At 40.6% G+C, this 22607-nt stretch overlaps 1 protein-coding gene across 2 annotated transcripts in view; it reads right to left on the bottom strand.

Annotated features, from left to right (window-relative positions):
* fam189a1 (family with sequence similarity 189 member A1) overlaps positions 1-22607 on the bottom strand; it is a 159645-nt gene that overhangs the window by 4307 nt on the left and 132731 nt on the right. For both annotated transcript variants that reach the window (XM_033630164.2, XM_033630155.2), the window contains exons 5-7: positions 11845-11952; positions 8045-8205; positions 5332-5467 (exon numbers count right to left, since the gene is read on the bottom strand). In XM_033630164.2, coding sequence (XP_033486055.1) covers positions 5332-5467; positions 8045-8205; positions 11845-11952 — 405 coding nt within the window. The remainder of the gene's footprint in view (positions 1-5331; positions 5468-8044; positions 8206-11844; positions 11953-22607) is intronic.

A 22607-nucleotide genomic window follows, 5' to 3' on the forward strand; every position in this document is an offset into this window, starting at 1 on the left:
ACATCATACTGGGTCTTTAGCCTGAAATTATCAGCTGAGCGTCTTCTGCTCGCAGACAGTTCTCGCACACAATCAATCGATCACTGCCCGCTCCCATTAGTTATTTACAGCAGTCGCTGCTAATTTAATGCAGGTGTGAAAACCATCTGCTGATTTCTATTTGAAGGACACTGAAGAGAGCTATGGATTTAACACGTATAATGGAACTAAGGGATTCAAAGCCTAAGGTGTTAAATGGTGTTGAGAATATAATGGAAGATAAAAGGATTTGCTTGCACATTGGACAGTTATTTTTAGCTGTGAACAATGAGAAGCAGCGAAGCCTCAGCCTGGAAAAAAAGCTCTGATCAGTTCAACATGACAGTCCAGGGAGAATGCCTCGGTAAATCTGAAACAGCGTATAAATACTCAGATCAAACTGACAGGCAACATCACAAAAGATGAACACAGTAGTAATACTGTTTTGATTTAGAGAACAGCACTGGCAAGTAGATTGGGTTGGTTGAATTAAGTTTTATACTAAGACCTGGTCTACAATGTCATATTACTTACATTTCAGACTTTAAAATAACCTGGGCTTCACCTTGAAATCTCCTTGTTTTGAGGGGCTGTCTCATCAAAATTTAAAAGGTTTCAATTTTTAACCAAACCACCTAATTTTCATGCAATCCAGGTTCAGTTCCAGCCAAGGATCTTCTCTCTCTCAGTCCAATGTGCTTCGACTTTCAAATAACAGCAATATGCCAAAACATATATTTAAAATATATTTTTTAATCTTGGGAAAACACAGTCTCAAGCAGGTGTACCACTGACTCTAAGGATGGCAATGTTGGTCTGTTGGTTGCTCCACCCCTTTGGTCCAGACGGAAACATCAGTCACTGCTATGGACTGCAGTAAAATTTTGCACAGACATTCATGGTCCCCAGCCAATGAATCCTAATGACTTTGATCTCCTGCCTTGAGGTTGACATTTAAGGCTTTTGGTCTCGACAGCTATGGATAGATTGTCATGACATTTGGTACACACATTTATGATCGCCCTAGGGATGAACTCTAATAACTCCTGCGATCCTCTGACTTTTCATCTAGCACCATCATCAGGTCAGTATCTCAGTTTGTCCACGTACAATATACCCATCAGCCTCAGCTGCATTGTGCGTTTATTAAATATCTGCTGAATAACAGATGTTAGCATGCTAATAACACGCTAACTAAGATCATCAGCATGTTAACATTGTCACTGTGAGCATGTTAGCATGCTAAAGTTAGCATTTAGCTCACAGCATTGATATCAGGGATGTATAAAGAGAACTGAACACAGCATGCTCAGTGGTGCATGAAGCCAAAAAAGGTCAATTTCCCTGGTGTAAAATTACCCAGATCTTTCACATCACTCGGCCCACACAGCAAGCAAACTGAGCGGCTAGCTTCCGCCGGCCAAGCCAGGTACTTCCTGGTTTAGCCCTCCGCTAACTTGAATGGGAATAACATGATATAATCTTGCGGCTCTTGTAGACTTTCAAAATGTTTACGGACTAAATGGATCAAGTCCTGATGAAATGTGAAATGAGACATATTGTGAGGGCTGTGACGCTCAAAAAAATGTATGTAGCCGCTGGACTCTAGCGTTGTCTGCATTATGTTGATATGAAGAGGCCCAGACTGCGGCTATCTTAGGAGGCGATCTCTGTTAATTCCTGACAACTCAGACGGAAAGAGGTAAAAACAAAATACTCCGTCAATTGTGACCATATAACTCAAGCTACTCTCCCATGGTGTACAACAGTAAAAGGGGAGAGATAAGACGGGAGCAACCTGATCTCACAGAAATACGTGAAATGACCACGACCTCTTAACACCGCATTCCGTGGTGGCAGCACGTAATGGGTTGAAATTACGTGCTGCCACCACAAAAACAATGCCAATGTAAAGTCAATTAGGGTCCTCTCCCGTGGTGGACACACGGATTCCCTGATTCAATCACGTCACGTCAACCTCGTTTTCCTCAATGATATCTTTAACATTCCTGTATACACACAAAAACGCGGAAGTGTCCTTGATAGCCTAACTCAACAATATGACAGGTTAATGTCAAGGCCATAAAATAAAATAAATGTATTTTGCCAGCTTTTGATAGCGTAGGGCTTTAAGAGCATTGTGCTGTGGGCGGATGGGGCGCGTTCCACTACTGTTTTGTAGCTGCTGTCGGCCGTCTGTGGGCTTCATTCCATTTCAGATTGCCATCCGTCTGCCATAACTGAATCCAGACACCACTAATAAATAAATAAATAAGAAGATAAAAATAAGGCTGAGCACGGAAGAACCAGAGAGGAAACACCATCACATGGAGCCGTCTGCCCCTGGCAACCCGGCCACCCTCCACTCCACCAGGGGAGAGTGGACCCCAAGCCAGCGCCACAGAACGGCTGCCCCGCTGGTTATACGTCCGACCGTGGCAGCTGTCACACAAACCGCTGCTGAAAATTATACATTTTGATACAGGTAGGCTATATACATATTGCAAAACTCTGTAAAACTACACCAAAGCATATTTTTTGAAAACGAAACCATTCATACGGTCAATATAAAACATTTTGTTAGTAATAAAAAACAAATGTAATCTCAATGTGAGCCAGCCGGCAGGACTGCGGCTGAACCACTTCCAATGTTCATTCATTCATTCATTCATTCATTCATTCAATCGCGTGTTCAATGTGTGTGTGTGTGTGTGTGTGTTAGAGAGGAGTATCAATAAAAAAAAAGTAATTATTTCGGTGTTTATTTCTTTTATTCTTCCATTTTTTTAATTAAAATGCGTAATATAGCCAACAATATTATAGACCAAATGTTAATCTAATTATTATTGTAGAATGTATTTAGCAAATCACCACTCTCAACTGGAGACAGCAGCAAAAAAAAAAAAAAGGCATTATAAAAAGCCGACAAATAGTGTTAATTAATTGACGTGAGACATTGAAGAGGTTGTCTCCTATAGTCTGTAATTTTTTATTTTTTTTTTATCATAACTTCTCGGAAATTACTCAAAAGTAGAACATGCTAAAAGTAAATACAATAATAGGCTAAATAGTATCTAAGCAATAATAAAGTGTCTAAACAATAATAAATATTATCTAAGTTATCTATTAGGCTACCATTCCACTCTGTAAATAGATTTTAAAATTTCAATATGATTTTAATATTATTTTTGCTTATTTCATTATTGTTATTATTGGTTTTACTTTTTAGTAGTATTGTATTGTCTGAGGATGACTCATTTTAGTAACTATCTACAGTAAAAAAAAGAAAAAAACAAGCAAAGAAACAAACAAAACTCATTTTATACACGGGGCCTTCAAAGTGCTCTCTGAAACTACACCTGGCATGGCTTGTGTCCAAAAAATGAAAAAATCTAAACTTTGTCGTAGAGCTAAACCAAATGCATCATTGGAAAGGTCTCAACCTGGAGAGTGACATATGTCAGTATGAAGATTCTACATGGCTCCTGCTTTCAGCCATTGACCTTTGAACCTTGACCTCAGTGCATGTTTGAGGGCTTATAACTCAGCAACTAAAGGGGGTACAGACATGGGACCAACTGTTATAGAGAGCTCTTGACCTCAGCTATCATGTGAGTGTAGTCAACAACTGTGGGTGCTGTCAGATATGGATAAAATATGGATAAAATTAATTTTCACCCATTTAGAAATTAGATATTTAAAATCTGATTTCACAAATGTGTTTACCATCCCCTTAAAGTCCACAGTGTACTCTCAGTACTTCAGTATTTACAACTTCCAAATCTGGGAAAAACACTTAGATTTTTAAAAAACTACAATTCCCTGGGACCGCGCCATGCAGTTTGATACAGATCAGCAACATAGTTGTAGTTCTTCTGATTTGCAAAGTAGGGTTCTAAATAGGGTTGTAAAAAGATATATCTACTAAATATATCTAATATCAAGTAAAGCCGAACGAGTTATTACACTCCACCTAGATGAACTATGGTAAGAAAAAGTAAAGATGTTGGCTAATTTTCGATATTTTAGCTAATACACTAGAAACGGCGTTCTTGAGACAGTAGGTTCGTTTGCGGCATGTAAAATAGGGTTGTAAAAAGCTAGATCTACTGAATAAATCTAATATCTAGTAAAGCTGAAGTAGTTATTACACTGCACCTAGATGGACTATGTTAAGAAAAAAAGCAAGGATGTTGGCTAATCGTAGTTATTTTAGATAGTACTCTAAAAACGGCGTTTTTGGGACGGTTTTTTGCGGCTTGTTGTAAAACAGGGTCGTAAAAAGATACATCTACTGAATATATCAAATGTCTAGTAAAGCTGAACTAGTAATGACACTGCACCTAGATGAAATATGTTAAGAAAAAGTAGGCATGATGGTTCATTTCAGATATTTTAGCAAGTTCTCTAGAAACAGCGTTTTTGGGATTGAATATTTGAATAGGCTATAACAAATATCTAGAACAGCCGAACTATCACGTTATTATCATTATTATTATTATTGGTGGGAAATTATAACAGAGAAATATATTTGCCGTTTTAATATCAAGAACACTTCCGCGTTTTTGTGTGTATACAGGAATGTTAAAGATATCATTGAGGAAAACGAGGTTGACGTGACGTGACTGAATCAGGGAATCCGTGTGTCCACCACGGGAGAGGATCCTAATTGACTTTACATTGGCATTGTTTTCGTGGTGGCAGCACGTAATTTCAACCCATTACTTGCTGCCACCATGGAATGCGGTGTTAAGAGGTCGTGGTCATTTCACGTATTTCTGTGAGATCAGGTTGGACGGGAGACACCCCTTTATAGGTGGGGTACCCCCAAAGGTGAACGTAGGGGTACCGAAACAGGTAACAACTGAAACAAATTTTGTGTAACTATAATACTTAATTTTACAAATGTACATTGGACTTTGTTACACATAATACTGCTGTATAATTGACCCTGTTACATGTATCCATTATAGACGTGACCTTCCCAATGTAAGTCTATGGGGAAAAGTCTTATTTGGAACAATGGCAACGTGTGGCAGACCATCTGAGTTGTAGTTACACTGTTTGGCCAGAGCACTCCCTGGGGGTCTGATTTATATCCAAACAGTAGCCTATAGAGCTGCTAGCATGGCTGCAGTTTTGTCACTGCTATTGCACATAAAACATATTTATGTTTAGGATTAAAGAAGGGAACAGATTGATAGTTTGGCTGCTCTCACTGGAAACAAATACATTATGGCCTCGGCCCAGCTTCCTACACAGACGGCTTCTGGAGACAGTGTTTTAATGACAGAGCCTACTGGTCCTTCTCACCTGGCTGGCAGGGGTCTGCCCCACCACAGACTCATACGGAGGAGGCAGATCAGTTGGATACAGAGTCCCTGGGCTGTTGATGGGCACCCCGTAGATGGCACTGAAGGGAGAATGGGGAAAGTCCAGGTGCAGGCCTCTGTCAGGGGCATAACAGCAGAGAGTCAACCAAACAGTAAATAAACAATCAAAGTCATCATAAATAAAAGGAATATAAAGAGTGGAGAGAACACTGAGCCAGTCACACTGTGCAGTATTCAAGACACTGGCACAGACAGTCTGCATATCCATCCTATGCGAGTGAAAAATACAGCATATTGTCTATTAAACATTGAGAAAGAAAGGGTGAAAAATATCCTCTTGTCCCCGGCCCTTAAATCCAGACGATATATGTGGGTATAGCATTATTCAATGTGCGCCACCACCGTTTCATGTGGTGCCAATTAAGAATAAGCAGCCATGCGTGCAGTCATATCTTTTAATTACAACCCCATTCTCCTCTAAAGTGGCAGAGCATGAAATACAACCTGAGAGTTTCCACCAATCATCCGAGGCATGATGATGTCATGACACATCCCTGGCCCTGGGCAGGGACACCATAAATGCTTCCGCTGCCTTGTTTATATTTATGGCATAATTGACAAACAGATGTGGCTTCCTGCCAAATGGCTACATCGGCAGCACCCGCTCTGGCAAGACTGAGAGAAAATGAAGGGGGTGATGAGGGAGGGGACGACTGATCTTTCACAACAGCTGAGAATCATGGATGTCGCAGCTGCTTAGTGGAGGGAAATGCTCAGAGCTGACCATGGATGATAATACCACATGTGATGGTCACAGTCAGATAGTGAATAGACACATGCCATCGCTGCTTAATATGATAGATTGGGATTTGGCTTTGGATGCAAATGTTGCTTTTGGCATCTGTAGCCCTTAGTCACCATCTCATAGGACATCCCAGGGTCGTCTACATTGAATAAAAACGCAGTTTTTAACCTGATAAAATTACTTAACTGACAGTTACTGTCCAAGAGTGTGGAAGCAAATAAGAAACGTATATATTTGAATTTTAACAGCCACTGAATAAAACCACGTATCTGAAATTATTTGTTCTGAATTTACCTCTGAGAAATTATAATATAGAATGTCTTGATTTGATATTTCAAAAGCTAAGTTTATTTTTTTGTGTGTTCACAAATTCAAACCCAAAAAAATCAAGTTTCATAATTTCAAAAAACAGATTCAAGTTGCTTAAGTTAAATTGGTCAAATTCACATCTTAAAATTCAGGTTGACAAACATCTAAATAACATCATTTAAATTCGATTGGTCGAAACGTTCAGGCTCAGATAATTAACCAATCAAATTTGAGCAACCTCAATACATTTTTTTTCTTTTGTGAAATTTAGAAACTTGAATTTTTGGATCTAAATTTGTGGATGTTGAATTTAAAATATAAATTTCAGCTTTTAAAATTTCAAGTCAAGAAATGTTATATTTCAATTTCAAAGAGGTTAATTCAGGAAAATAAATTTATATAGCTTTCAAAGAAAATATTCCAATGCAAAATTCAAATACTTATGCCTCTTATTTTCTTCCATACACAAGGAGATGTAATAAAACGCATCCATTAGCTCCCCCAAAGTAAAAATCTTGTCTCTTTTCTTTGTTGTGTGTTCTCTTAGTGGGTTTTACTTTGTGTCATCAAAAACTTTCCTCCACCTTTACACCACATATATACTTTTAGTATCTGACTAATTTCAGGCATCTATGAAGGAGCAAGTATAGACTCACAAAGATGAATCCTGAAGAATCTTAAATATATTTGTGCTGTCTTGTAAAACTGGAAACTTTAAGAAATATACGTCTTTAGATGTGACTGTTCCCACTCATTCCTCTTGCAGGTATGAATGCAAATCAAGGAGAGGGCCGCAACCAGCAGAATTCAAGTTTCAATACATATTTCAGAACATTTTGAGATGGGTCTCTCGAGAAATGAACATTGGATTTTGGAATAATTAGTTCTCAAAATCTATTTAATAAAAACCGAGAACATGCAGCGCCTTGGTACCCAATTTGAATCGCTGCGCTCTGGGGGGTGCGTCATGTTTCCTATGGCAAAATAATAATAATATTTACACATTTATTCCCCCTGCAATCAGTAACATGCACTCATTGCAATTAACCTGTAGTTACTGTTTCACTTAATATAATAAATATTATGATTTTCTGCCCTGCACTTTGCATATAAATCATCATCAACGGTTGTTTGGCTGTGAACATAGATTAAAAATGCTTCATAGGATGTCACTAATGTGTTCACTTCCACCACAGTGGACGATGAAGCTGAACTGTATTGTTTTGTATTGTGCTATAATAAGCTGCAAGTTTCCCACTAATAAAGGGAAATGAATGAAACAGTGTCAAGTGTCATTGAAAATGTAACAGTTTAAGAGCTGGAGCGTTGCCAAAGTTTCTGGGCTGCAAGCATTTATACGATTTGAAAGGGGGTTCTGATTTACGAGTAGACTATTGAATATAATTACAGTGTCTTGTAAACTTTGGACTATTTGTTAGCAAAACAGCAAATTACAATTTTTATTGTGCATTCCCTGACAGTGCCCACACATCCCAGAAGATACACTGGCACCAGAGTTTGGGAAACACTGAGCACTGAGCGAAGATGTGATGCTGATGAGGAGTATTTTGTGTCTCACCTCTGTCCATCCATTGAGGGGGTGCAGGTGTACTCTGGGGGGTAGTACGGCGGAGGGGGAATGGGAGGAATAAACTCATCAAAGTCCAGCGTTTGGTGGAGGATGGTTCCATGGGGGGTCATACAGTCAGCATTTAGAGCTCGCGCTCTGTGCGGCATAAACTGAAACACAGCATAAAAACAACCATTATCAGCCTTTTATCACACCGAGCTCTTAGTTGTTTATTCATTATTTGACGCCATTATTCATCCAGCGAGGCATGACTGAGCAAATGTGCCTTTCCATAGCACCTCTCCTTATTACAAGCAGTTATTCCCATCTGCGCTCGTTGATCATTGAACGAGCGTCACTGCAGCAGCTGTGAGTCAAGTGCCTTGCTCAGTGGTAACTCAACAGCAGCTCTGAAAGCCCCGCTCATCTGCTTTCCTCTCTCAGACGTTTCTAAGTGGGACAACTTTCCAGTCACAGCCAGCCTGCTTTTCTAATCTTCAGGCTGCCACCGCTGCTATTGACTTGGCTAAATTTACTGAGCGAAATAAAAGGTTAACACCTCTTGTGGTAAATGGGAAAACGAGGCCACTCTTGGAAGCTCTGCGAGAGATAAGACACAATGCTCTCCTCATTTATCTTCTTCTTCTACTGTTTGATTTGTTTTACTCTATTTTAGCTTATTTTCATTGTCTCTTCTCTTTTGTTTGACTCTTCTTCTTACATTGCCTCGTGTTTCTTTTATATCATTTTTAATGTCTCTCTGTCTTATGTAAAGCCTTGATGTAGACAGACTCAACACATATAAACTTGCCTTGCCTGTTCTCTGTGTAAATCAATAACTAGATGCCAAAATGTTCAGCCACTTCACTTTATAGAGGTTTTTCTATGTTCATATCTTTATGTTGTGTCTGCTCAACATATGTAATTACAGATAAGCCGAAAATTAAACAAACAAAAAAAGAAGTGCCCCTAATGTGCTTATAACCACAGGTCTCTGCAGGTCTAGACAGTGAGATGCTTTGAGAACAAAGTGTCCACAGTTTGATCATGTGAAATTGGGCCACTGAAGCAGGGACCACTGGGAATTATGTCCTTATGTCAACTTGAGAATGATGTTTCAGTCCCTTTTTTAATTGCTGTATAATTCAAACAGCTTCAGATGAATTTATTTTTATCACCCGTCTGTCTCTTCTCAAATAGTCTCAGATATAAAAGACCTTATTGATAATGTAAGAAGTGTTCATAGTTATCACTGTTTCAACCTACACATAGGCAGTGGAAACAGGATGTAAGACTTACAATCACTTTGTAAACAGCTGCATATTTAAACATCCTGCAGACATCGAGAAACATTATTATTCATTTGAAGTTGTGTTTCTGTTAGCCCGGTGAAAATAAGTCTGCAGACTGTTCTCATGCAGCATTCAAATATACCTACGAAAAGTAATGCACCAGAATTTGAATGTAACCCACGTAATCAAGAAGGCTGCGCTAACATGACCAATGTACTGACAGGAGTACAGACGGAAATAGTATAAAGAGCGAAACTCTGCATCAGAAGGCAGGTAGGGGTGGTGGGTGGGTCAAACAACACAGGACTTTCCCTGAGGAGACCGGTGTTCATGTCTCGTGTGAAACCAAGTGGACTTTGAATTATTTTAAGGCACCCCATCACTATATTTTTTCCTGAACCTAACCTACATAACTTTACATTAACACCCTGAGACCCTGTGTGCTCATGTGAGGACAATACATTTTGGGTTTACTGGACCTTATACTTCATTCCACTTAGAAGAGGCCTCATTCGTGGACACTTTTTTGTGCCATCTAGTGCTAGTGAGATGACAATACACTAATCCATGTTAAAACAAGATGGCGACCATCTCTGCCAAGTCAGTCTGCAGTCGACCCCGATACAAACGTCTTTTAGCAGAAGAATTATTCTCTGTTTCCTGCCTAGGGACTACAAATGAAAATTAGCTTATAGATAACTCTGGTGTAGCTAAGTAGTTGTGCACTGTTCCTGTTAAATAAATAAAATAAATAAATAAAAGTGGACAAGATCAAAAACCTGATCAAATTTAATGGTTGAAGCCTGTTTATTTATGATCAAGAACATTAGTAGTAGAATATGCCAAACAAATTTGACAAATTTTAGCAACGGTAACAAGCTAAGATGCTTTTTATTAGAAAGTACTCATGTGAAGACATTGGGACTTTATATCATGTCGTTTGAGGATATTAGGGCTTTATTATTGTCTTGTTTGAGGACATCGGGACTTAATTGTTGTCTCGTTTGAGGACACTGGGACTTTATCGTCAGCAGTGTTTAGTTTTTATACTTATCAGATCCTGCTAATCCTACATGGCAAGGAGAAATTAAAAAATACATACCAGAAAAAAAAAAGTTGGGGTCTCAGGAGGTAACGTGACAACGCCCAACCATGTTTCTTTTTACTAAACCCGACCCACTTAACTTTACTTACCTAAACCTAACATGAGCAATTTTGCATAATGCAACTTTACATTACCATAGCAACGCCATTCATGGGGTGCTAATTTGTTAGATATCATACAAACCCTACATTCACTGTCTTTTTAGCTCTGTTTTGGTCTCCACCAACTCCTGAGGGGAAAGAGCTGACTCTTTAGCTGCTCAATGCTCCACTATGTTCACCAGCTACCCGCTAACTCTGTCTGTTGTTGGGTTCTGTGCAGCGGTTTTATCAGATATTTGTTGCTGACAACAGCTGCCTGCTGTGTCTGGGGAAAATACTGATGAGAGCTGTGAGAGTGAACCAAAATTGTGAGCTGGAAAACCAAACTGATGAACTTAAAAACGTAAAAAAAATAAACAAAAAACAGCTCCATAGAGCTGAGAAGAACTGCAGTCGGGTAATTTCTCTCATTGCAGGTTCATAACCACAGGCAACTCTTTCACATAGTCATTAGTCATTTGACCCATTGTTCATATAAAAAAATATTAAAGCAGATCTGATTTACACATGGATCTTTGCTGATTTGTGACTCACATGGAGATGAAACTAATTTAATGCCTGCTCCTTGTACTCTGAGTTAAACCTCATTTATTTCACTAGCTACTATATAGCTGAGATTACTGCTGATTCCCAGCCACATCAACCTGTTATCAAACCAAGCTTCACATCCAGCCCAGAGCACCAGTTTTAATATCCAGACTCGTTACAGCATGCACAAAATTTACAGCATAGTTCATAAAATGTGTAAGAGGTTGAATCAAATATTACTGCAAAGCTATTTCATATGGCGACTTGGCAGCATTGCTCTACCTTTCCAGCTGCTGATGTGTTTAGAGGCATGAAATAACTATTGTTGGTGTGAAACACAAAGGGAGCTTGGCCATGCTAATTTCCCTCATGACTGAAAGCATTTAGCTGTTGGTAATAGTTTCATTGTTCCACATAATATGACAAAAGAGGGTCACAATGAGGACGGTGTACCTTTGAGGAGAAAAATCCTGGGAGATGTTAAGCTGTTTTCTCTGAATCCAACACATTTTTGAGATGCAGGACACTGCGAGAGGTCCTGTGGCAACTGACCTTCACTGTGTGTGTTTACATTCACTCGTATTTACCAGGCAGGATGATTCAACCAAACAGTCAAACATTACTCTCCACTATCTTAAAAATGGATAAAGGTTGGCACCATCATTCCTGAGCCACACGTGTTTATCTAACCGATAAAGCATGATAGTGATCTTCAGACCAAAAAAATGATTTTGAATTCAGCAGGTTGGCTATTGTTGTTGTCTGTGCTTCCTTTACACTCACCATCTGCAGCACATCAGTCGAGACCATCTGCATACAGCACATGGCGGTGGCTAGAGCACACACGATGGTGGAGATGACGTTAAGGGCACATACGCTGAACAGCAGCTCCTACAGGAGAAGGGGGGAGGAGAGGAGGAGACTGTTAGAGGAACAAGAAGAGAGGAGGAAGGGTGTGAAAAACAAGACACAAGGGTGCAGGAGAGAAGGTGAGGAGAGGAAGAGAAGACAGTCAACATTATGAACGTTAAACGATGTGCAATATGAGAACAAGAAGAGGTGAATGTGGAACAACAGGAGAAGAAGATAGAACTGAAGGTGACACAAACAGCGTTGACGTCACCAGTAAGGTAACCAAGTTTAGAAAAGCACAGCGGGGTGGCACTGCGGTGAGAGAATATTTCCACAAACATCTGGTTTAGTGAGACAGCCACACAGTGTGAGGAAGAGTCTAATCTGCACTGGCAAAATGTAAAAGGTTAAAGGCGGATAAAAAGAATTATGATGTCTGTGCACATGGAGGCCTTGCGAAACAAATTCAATAAACAACCTCATAAAGATCCAAGGTTAAGCACCGGCATATACACATTCACACTGGCAACGCAGTGCACAGCGAGGGGACAAACTTGAATCTGTCAGCAGAAATAAATGTGCACGCTGGTGTAATACTAGCCCAGCATCCCTGAATCAGAGAAAAGACTCATGACTGCAGTCCCATTAAGCTGCCGTTTGTGCCGTTCTTCCAAAAGGTGGAAAATAATCATCTTTAAGTGGCTCCATTTTTAAACCATATCGAGTTTTGTACATCCTAACAAATGAACCAATAATAACTGTACTGTGTGAATTAATTTCCTGAAGTAGAGTGCAGGGGCAGCTATACCACCTGCATGGTAATCGGGAATAGCAACTGTTTAGCACACAGAGCAGTTGCATTCAACTTACGGCACACAGTCCACAATAGGGTGCCAGGTTGGCTGCCGACCATTTTCTAGTAGACAGTGAAAATAAACTGATTCACAATGGGATTTACTTTGAATGTAATAAGTGCCTGAGTGCACATAAAAACATCAGAATAAAGATTGTTTATTCTCATCCCTACTTGTCATATTCTGCTTAGGCAGAAGCCCCAGGCGTTTCTGAAATGAGATCAGGTGCAGCCTTTTGCTTTGTATCTTGATGTGAAAAGAGCCAGCAGTAAGAGGGGGTGAGCAGTTGGTCTTGGTTTTAGTGAGGAAAACATTGCCGATTAGGGCTGCCCACTGATAGTTGACCAAACGTTGGTTGACCAGAAAGGTCATTAGTCGGCAAGATTTCATTGGTCACTTAGTCACACAAAAAAACGTGAAACTCTAAGAGGAGCTGCGCCTTGTCACAATAAATCAAAACCTATATGACTGGACCATGTGGGAATTTAATTTGAAAGGACAGACACAGGAAGTGGCCACGCTCAGCAGTCAGACAGGGGTCAGGTTAATTTCCAGGGCTGGTACCTGCGGTTATTCCACAGGCTAGTTAATAACATGTCGGGCAGGAAATCCAAAGTGTGGGATCATTTTGAGAAGGTGAAGGACGAACCCAAGGTGATATGTAAACTCATCTTCATTGGTCGACTACAAACATGACCCATTAGCCACTTAGCACAATCATTACTGCTTTGCCGACAGCGTCATTAACAGGCGGCTCGCTCAGTGTGTGACGTGCACTTGTAGATAAAATATAGGCCTATATTAATGAAGGTTCATTAGGACGGTTTTGTATTGCTCTGTAATGTAGCACAGTGTGAACAATGTTACTGATACTATTCTTTCTCACACCTTGAACTCAAACCATTGTGTTGCCCCGCCCAAAATATATATTTTAATAATCAAATTAATGTCATTAACATGCAGGGGACTAGTGACTAATGGCCCTAAATTATGACTATTGATCGACTAGGAAACTTCTTAGTTGTTGGCAAATGTTAGTAAAAAAACTCCCGGCTTTGAGTGAAACAACAACTGCAGCCGATGTTGTTGTTTGTTGGTCTTGAACACTAGACTCCTGGGTCAAAGTCTGGTGTTTGGACCCATACACCTCCAGTCCCGCCTATCTGAGAGGACTTTCATGGTCTTTAAATTATGTCCGTTATTCTGAGCATCAAATAATGAAGCTTATGGGTTTACGGAGAGCCCTGTGTGTCTCACACAGACACTAAATGGTGTCTGAAGCACCGCATTTCAACACCCTGGGAGTGAGACCAGCCTGCAAAGGGGAGGATCCCCTGGACCCCCCAGCAGAGGTCTAGACTTGTTATTAATTATTAATGTTAATTTATCATCTGGCCCCTGGTCTCTTGCCATCTTCCAAAAGTGGCAGAGTGACTTAAGCATCCCTGACAGTGAACATGGTGAGAGGAAAGAGAATAACAGCAGCTTGTATGGCTGCTTCAAAATGAGAAAAATCTTAATATCATTTATATACATGAATGAAATAGGTCTAAATTATCTGCAGTTCTTTCAGATATTTGAATAGAGTCGCAAACTATATGCCTCTTTGTAAAGTTCACAGGGTTCAACTGTCACAATGAATTCACTTACAAAATCACTATGGTAATAGTATTATTGGGATTATTGTTAGACTGTCAAAAGATGAGAGGGAGGAGGAGGAGAGAAGGCAGAAAAAGAGGTGAAACTGTGGCAGAGACTTTGGATGTTTCCATTTAAATATCTCAAAACTAGAGGAAGTGAATTTAATTCTCTGTCTCATATATCTGCAACCACAAACGTACTGTTCACTTAAACAGATGAAAACCCCCCAGGATATCACAGAGCTGGCACACTTAACAGGTACATTCAATGACAAATAAAACAGCAGCTACCCCAAAACATTTATATATAAGCCGTCTATATACACTCACCAGCCACTTTATAAGGTACATCTGTTCAACTGCTTGTTAATGCAAGTAGCTAATCAGCCAATCATGGGGCAGCAACTCAATGCATTTAGGCATGTAGACATGGTCAAGACGACCTGCTGAAGTTCAAACCGAGCATCAGAATGAGAAAGAAAGGTGATTTAAGTGACTTCAAACGTGGCATGGTTGTTGGTGCCAGACGGGCTGGTCTGTCAGAAACTGCTGATTTACTGGGATTTTCATGCCCAACCATCTCTAGGGTTTACAGAGGATGGTCTGAAAAAGAGAAAATATCCAGTGAGCAGCAGTTCTCTGGGCGAAAATGCCTCGTTGATGCCAGAGGTCAGAGGAGAATGGCCAGACTGGTTCAAGATGATAGAAAGGAAACTGTAACTCACTCATTACGACAAAGGTCTGCAGAAGACCATCTCTGAACCAACAACACGTCCAACCTTGAAGCAGATGGGCTACAGCAGCAGGAGACCACACCAGGTGCCACTCCAGTCAGCTAACAACAGGACATTGAGGCTACAAATCACAGGGGCTCTTCAAAATTGAACAACAGAAGATTGGAAAAACGTTGCCTGATCTGATGAGTCTGGATTTCTGCTGTGACATTCAGATGGTAGGGTCAGAATTTGGTGCAAACAACATGAAAGCATGGATCCATCCTGCCTTGTGTTAACACTTCAGGCTGGTGGTGGTGGTGGTGTAACGCCATGTCACAAAGCTCAAATCATCTCAAAGTGGTTTCTTGAACATAAATAAGTTCACTGTACTCCAATGGCCTCCACAGTCACCAGATCTCAATCCAATAGAGCACCTTTGGGATGTTGTGGAACGGGAGATTCGCATTATGGATGTGCAGTCAACAAATCTGCAGCAACTGCATGATGCTATCATGTCAATATGGACCAAAATCTCTAAGGAATGCTTCCAGCACCTTGTTGAATCTATGCCACAAAGAATCAAAGCAGTTCTGAAGGCAAAAAGGGGTCCAACCCGGTACTAGCAAGGTGTACCTAATAAAATGGCTGGTAAGGGTATATAAAGGTATCATTCCCGAAAGGTCCCTTATTGTAAAATGTCAGATTTCCATGTCTTTTGCTTGCGTATTCAGAAACTTTTGTCTCCAAATGAGTGTCAGGACTTCTATGCTGCGTCACATTTATACTATATAAAGGTAGAACATGCCACTACAGTGCAGAGATACCGAGAGCACAGATGTGGAAGACCCGGAAACACTGACTAATCAGAGCAGAATGGAGCGTTTCAGACAGCGGGTGAATATAGGTATATTCAGGCAGACAGTATAAGAAACAAAAGCGTTTTTTGACCATTAAAGCATGCTGACATGTTCCAATAGAAACCCAAAATACAAGTATGAAGCTGAAAATAAGCATAAAATATAGGACCTTTAAAGACAAGAACAGGAGAGACTTTCAGCACTGGAATTAAAACCTAACTACAGCTTTTTTATTCTTTGTGGACACAGGCTCATGAATGAAGCTCCCCAGTCACCACACAAAGTGTTTTCTAGCCCGTCGCACAGATTATTCACCAGATTCAGGAGGCGCATAATTACCAGTGACATTACAAAACCCCCCACATGTATAAGGCTGCTGATAATCTGCGGAGAGGACAGCCGTCTCCCCCGCTGAGATCTACCAGGTTTGTTGTGTGGTTGCAGGTACCCTGACTTTTTAAAGGAGACGACTTTTCGCCAACCAGATCCTATTACTCACTTCCTCTCCCTTTGAAGTTTGTGATATAAAATGGATCAGCCGCCAGCCCTGCAACTGTTTTTCAAACATGTTTGATATCCAGTAACTAGTTGCCAAAGATCAACTCTGTGTGAGCTGGATGTTAAAGCAGAGATGATGCCAGTTGGAACCAGCGGATTTGATGTTGTGTGGTGCCAATTATGAAATGCAACTAATACGTGTTTGCCTTAACGCTTTTGGATTGATTTGATTTGACTTTATTATCAGAATACTTTATGAAATGTGTCTTGTGTCCAAACACGTACACTGTATCTCATAAATACTCAACACAACATTCAACAGAACGACAATAGGGGATGCAGTGCAAAGAATTTAATCGCTCCCTTTTACATGCAGTGTCTGACCCAGGTGCACTGAGACCTATTTAGAATCCAAACTCTAATTTGACTGTGAATCTTCTCGGTGATTGAAAAAGTTAATATTCTTCAGATATGTCGGAGAGAAGTCTGGAGAACTTGAGGCTGGAGCACAAGTCTGCCTGACATTTTAAACATGGAAAATTACAACCAGTCATTAGAGATTTTAACGGCTTTTAGTTTAGTGAGAATTACAGTAGTTGATGTTTGGCAGATTAAAGAGCAGAGCTAAGTGATGTAAAATTTCCAAGTGGTGCAGCGTTAAAGGTTAATATCACTGTTTTTTGCATATTTTGCCCAATTACACCAAATTATATTCACTTTACATTACTGCTAACCTTTTCCCAAAGTATGTTGTGGTGTTTTGCAGCAGGGGTGTCAAACATAAGGCCTGCTGGCCAGAGCTGGCCCACCAAAGGGTTCAATCTGGCTATGACTTTGCACATCTAATACTGATGCACTTGTGAAGGCTCAGAGTTGTCAGGTTTTAGGAGACCGGACCAGACTACGGTTCTCGGAAACACTTATTGTGGTCATATTTAAAGATATTGAACATTGTGCAAAATATTGTCAGTCAGCAGCTTCGGAACAAAAGAAACTGAATCAAACATCTATTTTAAAACAGTATTGGTTGAACCTTATCACTAAAGCACTGCCAAAAAATTGAGCATAGTGTTAGTTCAGGTAGGGCATGATGTCAAGCTCAGCTCACATCCCAGCTACATCAGCTGATCTCAAACAGCCCAATCAACCGATGGAGCAGCTGACTGATGGAAGGGAGTCAGCTGATAGATCACATGATTCCTTTCTATGCAACCAATTGGCAAATTTCATTCAGGGCGCCCTATTTAAACTGCTCTGGCCTGCCTACTGTTACTGCTTCCTCCGCAAGCCACTTTGCAACCCGCCTCCACCCCAGCTCCTTCTTTTCATGCTGTGTCTGCCTTATCAGTGTCATTTCTGTTTGTCATTGATGCTGCTCTGTTCTGTTCCTGGGGGCTCTTTGCTGCTGCTCTCCCTGCCTTAGGCTTTCCATGTAGGCGCATGGAAGGGCAGAGAGGTGTGCTCTCTCTGCCTTAGGCTTTCCTCGTTTGCACATGGAAGGGCAGACAGATGTGCTCTCTCTGTCTTAAGGTTTTCCACATAGGCGCGTGGAGGAGGCTTCTTGCGTAGGCCCGAGGAAAGGCAGAGGGGCCCCAGAACAGAGCCATGCCACCAAATATAATACTGCAAAGGTAAATAAAGTTCTTTGACTGAAGTGTTCCTGGCTGAACTTTTGATTTGTAACTGGTTTGTAAGGCAGGGAAAATCTGAACCAGCTCTTTTAGTTTGGTGTGGTGATGTTAGAATGTACTTGTCTTCTTTACACTAAAAGAAAGGGGGGATTTGGAGATATTGTTATGTATAGGTCATTATGCAATGATTTTACTGGTCTGGCCCACTTGAGATTAAATTGGGTGTTATTAGGTGTGAAGACTGACATGAATGAAAGTGAAGACTCAGCCTTTTTTCATATGAAATACTGTGTTTCTTATTGTACTGTTTTGTGCTAAAGGCAAAATATCTGAAAACATGTTGGAGAGGAGTTATGCCACTTCTTTAATTTTGTAGCTGTAGGCTTGAATTAATTTTGTTGCATTCTGAAAATTAACTTGTAGAAACTTAAAACCCACTAAAGAAAGTAAAGCCATCATAGACGCCAAGACAAGACCAGACAATTATAACATGTCTTTGATCGCAAATAAAAGAGCCAGGATGTTCAATAAAAGCAGTTCACTGTAATGAAACAAGTTTTAGGCCCCTGAAAGCTGATTTTTTTTTACCATAGTGAAGTGAATGGAAAACTTTCTGCCCCAAACTAAAACTCAATGTTGTGCTTTGAAAAAGTGCTCATGTGGTCATTGATCCCATAAGACCTGTATTCAAGACAACTATTACTGCCTCCACACATGAGTGGCACCTGGGAAGTGACACCTGCTGCCTCGTCTGACCACTATACTGACAGATTGTATCGCACTCTGAGCCTTACGGGAGGCCTAATTGGGTTTTCACATCACTGATACTCAACTGTTGTCTCTTGAACCGTGAACGTCTTGACCAGACACAAACTACACACATGCCTCCATGAGCTGCTTCTTTTTAAAGTATGACAGGCTCACAGTAGCAAAGGGCAGCACCCTGCCTTTCTCCAGCCAACATGGAGTTTCTGCTGATAGTCTCCACTGACCTCCGCTGTCTTTGGCATCCCCAAGCAGCTCTTTACAGCATCTGGCAGAAAACCCAGCACTTCCCTCAAGAAGCCCTGCAGCACTTTCAGGGAGGTCAGTCCAGACTGTTGGCAAAACCCTTCAGAGATTTTCTAACCTCCAATGACAGGAAGTAGCAGATGTTGTAGCTCTGTGATGCCACTTCTCATAAAGTACTAAATGCACAGACTCTGCTGTAAAGGAAAAAAGCTTTTCTAATACCTAGAGTCTTGACCTTCCATACAAGCTCATCTCAGAGGTATAGAGCTTGAATGGTCCAAACATAGAACATGCAAAAAAAAGATCCTTTTTCTTGTCTCTTACAGCCTGGAGAGATTCTGCTCTGCCCTGTCTATCCTCCTACATAAACAAGAGGAAAACAGCTCATCCTAATCAAAAGAAATCCCAATTTATCCTCTGGATTTCTGCCTGAAAGTTGTTATTGAAGGCTAATACTCCATCAAAAGTTGATATCCATCCCTTTTGACAAAGGTACACAGCTTAATCAGTCCTACAGGGCTCTGACACACCATCCGGCCTCACAAGTAGTGCCAACAAAGACAGCTTGATGATCCTCACATCTCCTAAAGTCTTATGTTAAGAGCTTTGAATACACTGCAAAGACTAACAGCTGATCACCAGCTGGCTGCTGATTTGAGAGAAAATACAGGAACTAACTAAAACCATAATACAACAAACAAACATGGAAATTATGTCGGGATTTTATCCTGCTGTCACACAGAATGTGCGATGTGCTGCTCTGTAAAACTAGAGATCATCATGCAATGGGATCACTCCAGCCACGATCAACGACCCGCAACTAAAGCGGAATTTATATTTGTGCGTCAGCTCTGTGCAGAGCCTAAACCGTAGCCTATGCCGTTGTGAGCATTTATACTTGTGCGGTAGTGTGTCTGTGTCACTCTGCAGTTACACCTCTAAAACACTAGTCAGCCGCAGGGTTTCTGTGAAGTGCTGGAAGGTTTAGTTGATTCAAAACACATATTAAACACACATTAAATATGGCTTAATAGCAACAATTTCAAACACAAGTACACAAATCAGCTTCATTATGATTAGCAGGATTCACAGACAAAGCACTTGTCTTTTGCTTGACACATTTTCCTCACAAATACAACATGCTAAAGTTTTTAGCACAAGCCTATGGCATTTTACATTGTATTACTTAGCCTTGCAGCTAGTGGACATTTCCTCTACTCATATGAAGCCAGGGACAACAGCAACATTTAACAAAGGTAACATTACAAAATTCAACTCTATTACAACTCACAATGGTCACCGACAAAACAGCCGTCTTCTACTAAACACATTTTCCAAACAAATACAACATGTTAACTTTATTAGCCTATGGCATTTCACATTGTATAAATTAGCCTAGCAAGATAGAGATTTTCTCTATTCATATGAAGCAAGGATAAGACTTAAAAAGACTTGAAATGCTATTTTGTGGAGGCTTTATTGTCTTCAGAATTTATTGTTTCTTATCTGTGAAATTAAAGTAAATAAAAGCTTTGTTCCATTACGGGAAATGTTTCAGCTTACAAAAATAGATGGGAGGTCTGCGTTGCCCCGACATGTAGTAACATTTCTGGTGAGGTCCACGTCAGACTACAGCGTAGGGTAGGGTGTTGATTTGACACAGAAATATTAATCCCGCGTCAAAACGAATGTGAACCAAGGGCGTAAATTGGGGGGGCAGTGCCCCCTTTCCTACTTCCTATCCCCCCTACTTCCAGCGCCCTTGCTCAGATGACACTCATTTGTGAACTTGCCCTTCACTGTGATCTTAACTACACACGTAAAGTTTTGTGAGCCAGGGGTGTAAAATAGGGAGGCCAATGGACAGTAAGTGGTTTGTTTAACTTAATGTTTAACTTGCATTATGATTCAATGATTTAGTGCCATATAAAGACTGTATCCTAAGTTTGAGTGGGTATGTTTGCTTGAAAGCTGCTCTGTGCTTTGTCTCGTAGTGGTGCTTCACATTGCCACTTCTAATAATCACCACAGTCTCAGTACATATAATGAGACACAGTGGTTTTGAAAAAATGTAAGCGTAACATGTAAGAGTTTGTCCATTCTTGATTAAAAGATCTGTTTTTGCCATCTGCTTTTCTCTCTCTAGATTTATTTCTCAGTCTGATGTCTCTTGTCTGTCTCCTGTGTGTGTATCTCACCCACTTGAGTTGCAATGCACAGATTTAATTGGCTGAGTAACATCACGTGAGGTGATTGAACACATGCAGCCGGTCTGCTAAACCAGTGCTACAATGCTGCGCTGGTAAAATAGAAACATTCTGTCAAAATCTTATGATTCTCAATAATTTATAGATAGGCCTGAGTCCAGACAGGATAACGTATGAGTCCAGACCTGGGAGATGGAGATGGAGGGTCTCCCCCCTTGTCCAGCCTCAGATTGCCTACTGCCAATGGCTCCTTCCCGACTTCCTACTCTACTACTTTCAGCTCCCTTGCACACACCACATACATCTCCGAACTCAGCCTTCATTTTCATTTCAGCCACACACCTGTAAAGTTTCATGACTGCCTCTGGCACAGTTGTGATGTTATTGCATTGACAAAATCTGTCACAAACATATAAACACCTGGCAGAGTACTGAAAACCAAACATGGCTTTGCAGTGCTGTGGATGGATGTTGTCAGTATGTGGTCTCACTACTTGAAGACAACGAAGCTGAGGAGAAAAATAAGCAGAAAATGCGATGAATGGGGGAAATAACTGATCCTCGAGGGTAAATTACCAGTAGGATAGTTTTCTCTCGCAGATTCAACAAAATCAATCGCTGATTTGGGACAAGTAGAGCAGACAGTGCCACACACATCACAAAAACTACAGGCAACAGGCGACTAATAGCGAGGCACTCAGGAAGAGGTTTGTACAATGTGTATCCCTGCAGAGAGGGAGTGATGGTTTATTACCGTAAACGTAGCTTTCCCAAGTCGACCTGCGCACATTAAGTAAGACAAGAAATATTCATGACAGCTTCATCTGGGCTACTTTTTGTTATGATAATGCATCTGCTGTGCAGATGTGAGACGGTGCATTTCTGTGATTTCCCTTGTGACCACAATGTACATAATGACATAATAAATTCTGCCAGGCAAAGAAACGTAATAACACCTCTAAAAGAAGGTGTTTAACACGCCTGCTCACCAGATATTTAACCTCTGGAAGATACCTTGCCTTGAGCCAAACAGGTTAGTGAGGTACATGGCAAGGTTACACATCCGCCCCCTCACAGGAAATCACAAATTATCTCAATACTCCCACTGATGATTTACGGCCCCGGGCGGTGTAAGTTTAAAAAATGGGATGGAAATTAAAGGTGTCTGCAAAGAGTGAATGGCACATTTTAGCATGGATAGTGTTGAGTGCTTTTTAAAAACAAAACTTTAAAACAAAGAGGAGCTGCGGGTGGTTTAATACTCAGTGTACCTGCTGTGA

The sequence above is a fragment of the Epinephelus lanceolatus genome, chromosome 2 (assembly GCF_041903045.1).
Source record: "Epinephelus lanceolatus isolate andai-2023 chromosome 2, ASM4190304v1, whole genome shotgun sequence".
Taxonomy (NCBI): domain Eukaryota; kingdom Metazoa; phylum Chordata; class Actinopteri; order Perciformes; family Serranidae; genus Epinephelus; species Epinephelus lanceolatus.